This window comes from Penaeus monodon, chromosome 22 (genome assembly GCF_015228065.2).
Source record: "Penaeus monodon isolate SGIC_2016 chromosome 22, NSTDA_Pmon_1, whole genome shotgun sequence".
NCBI lineage: Eukaryota > Metazoa > Arthropoda > Malacostraca > Decapoda > Penaeidae > Penaeus > Penaeus monodon.
Window position 1 is genome coordinate 16240275 of NC_051407.1, and position 543 is coordinate 16240817.

Sequence of the window (543 nt, forward strand, 5' to 3'; positions counted from 1 at the left end):
CCTTTCCTCTGCAACCATTCCCTCACTTGCTCTCTTTATCCCTCTTCCTTATCTCACTTTCTTCTCCTCTTCGGTCTCTTTTTCCGTCTCCCTCCCTTTCTCCTCTTCTCTCTCCTTTCCTCTTTTCTCCTCTTTCTTTTTTACTTACTCTTCCCTTTTATTTATTTACCTTTTTTTTCTTTTCCTTAATTTCTTCTCCTTTCTCTTTTACCTCTCCATCTTTTTCATATTCTCTTTCCTCCCTTCCCTAGCTTTCTCCCTTTCCTTTCCTCAGTCACTTACCCTCACTTCCCCCTCTCTAATCTGACAAGCTAAGAAAGAGTACTAAAGTATATATTTACTCTATATGTAAAAAAGAAAAGGGTAAGAGTGAGCTCATCTTACACAATCTACACTCAAGGTAAGCGCCATCTACTAATTCCAACTCAATGACTCCGTTCACTTACCAGGAACCTGCAGGACGTGTTCGTCGATGGCTCCCTGGCCCCTTCTGCGCCGCTGGTAGGGCTGGGGCGTCCTGGAACCGCTCACCCTCCGCGTGAC

The 543-nt window shown here is 44.6% G+C and overlaps 1 protein-coding gene across 1 annotated transcript in view; it reads right to left on the bottom strand.

The window, feature by feature from the left end:
• Positions 1 to 543, bottom strand: part of LOC119587343 — a gene marked incomplete in the record, with an annotated part of 21840 nt that overhangs the window by 20577 nt on the left and 720 nt on the right. Inside the window, 1 exon segment of the mRNA XM_037936090.1 lies at positions 447 to 543. Coding sequence (XP_037792018.1) covers positions 447 to 543 — 97 coding nt within the window.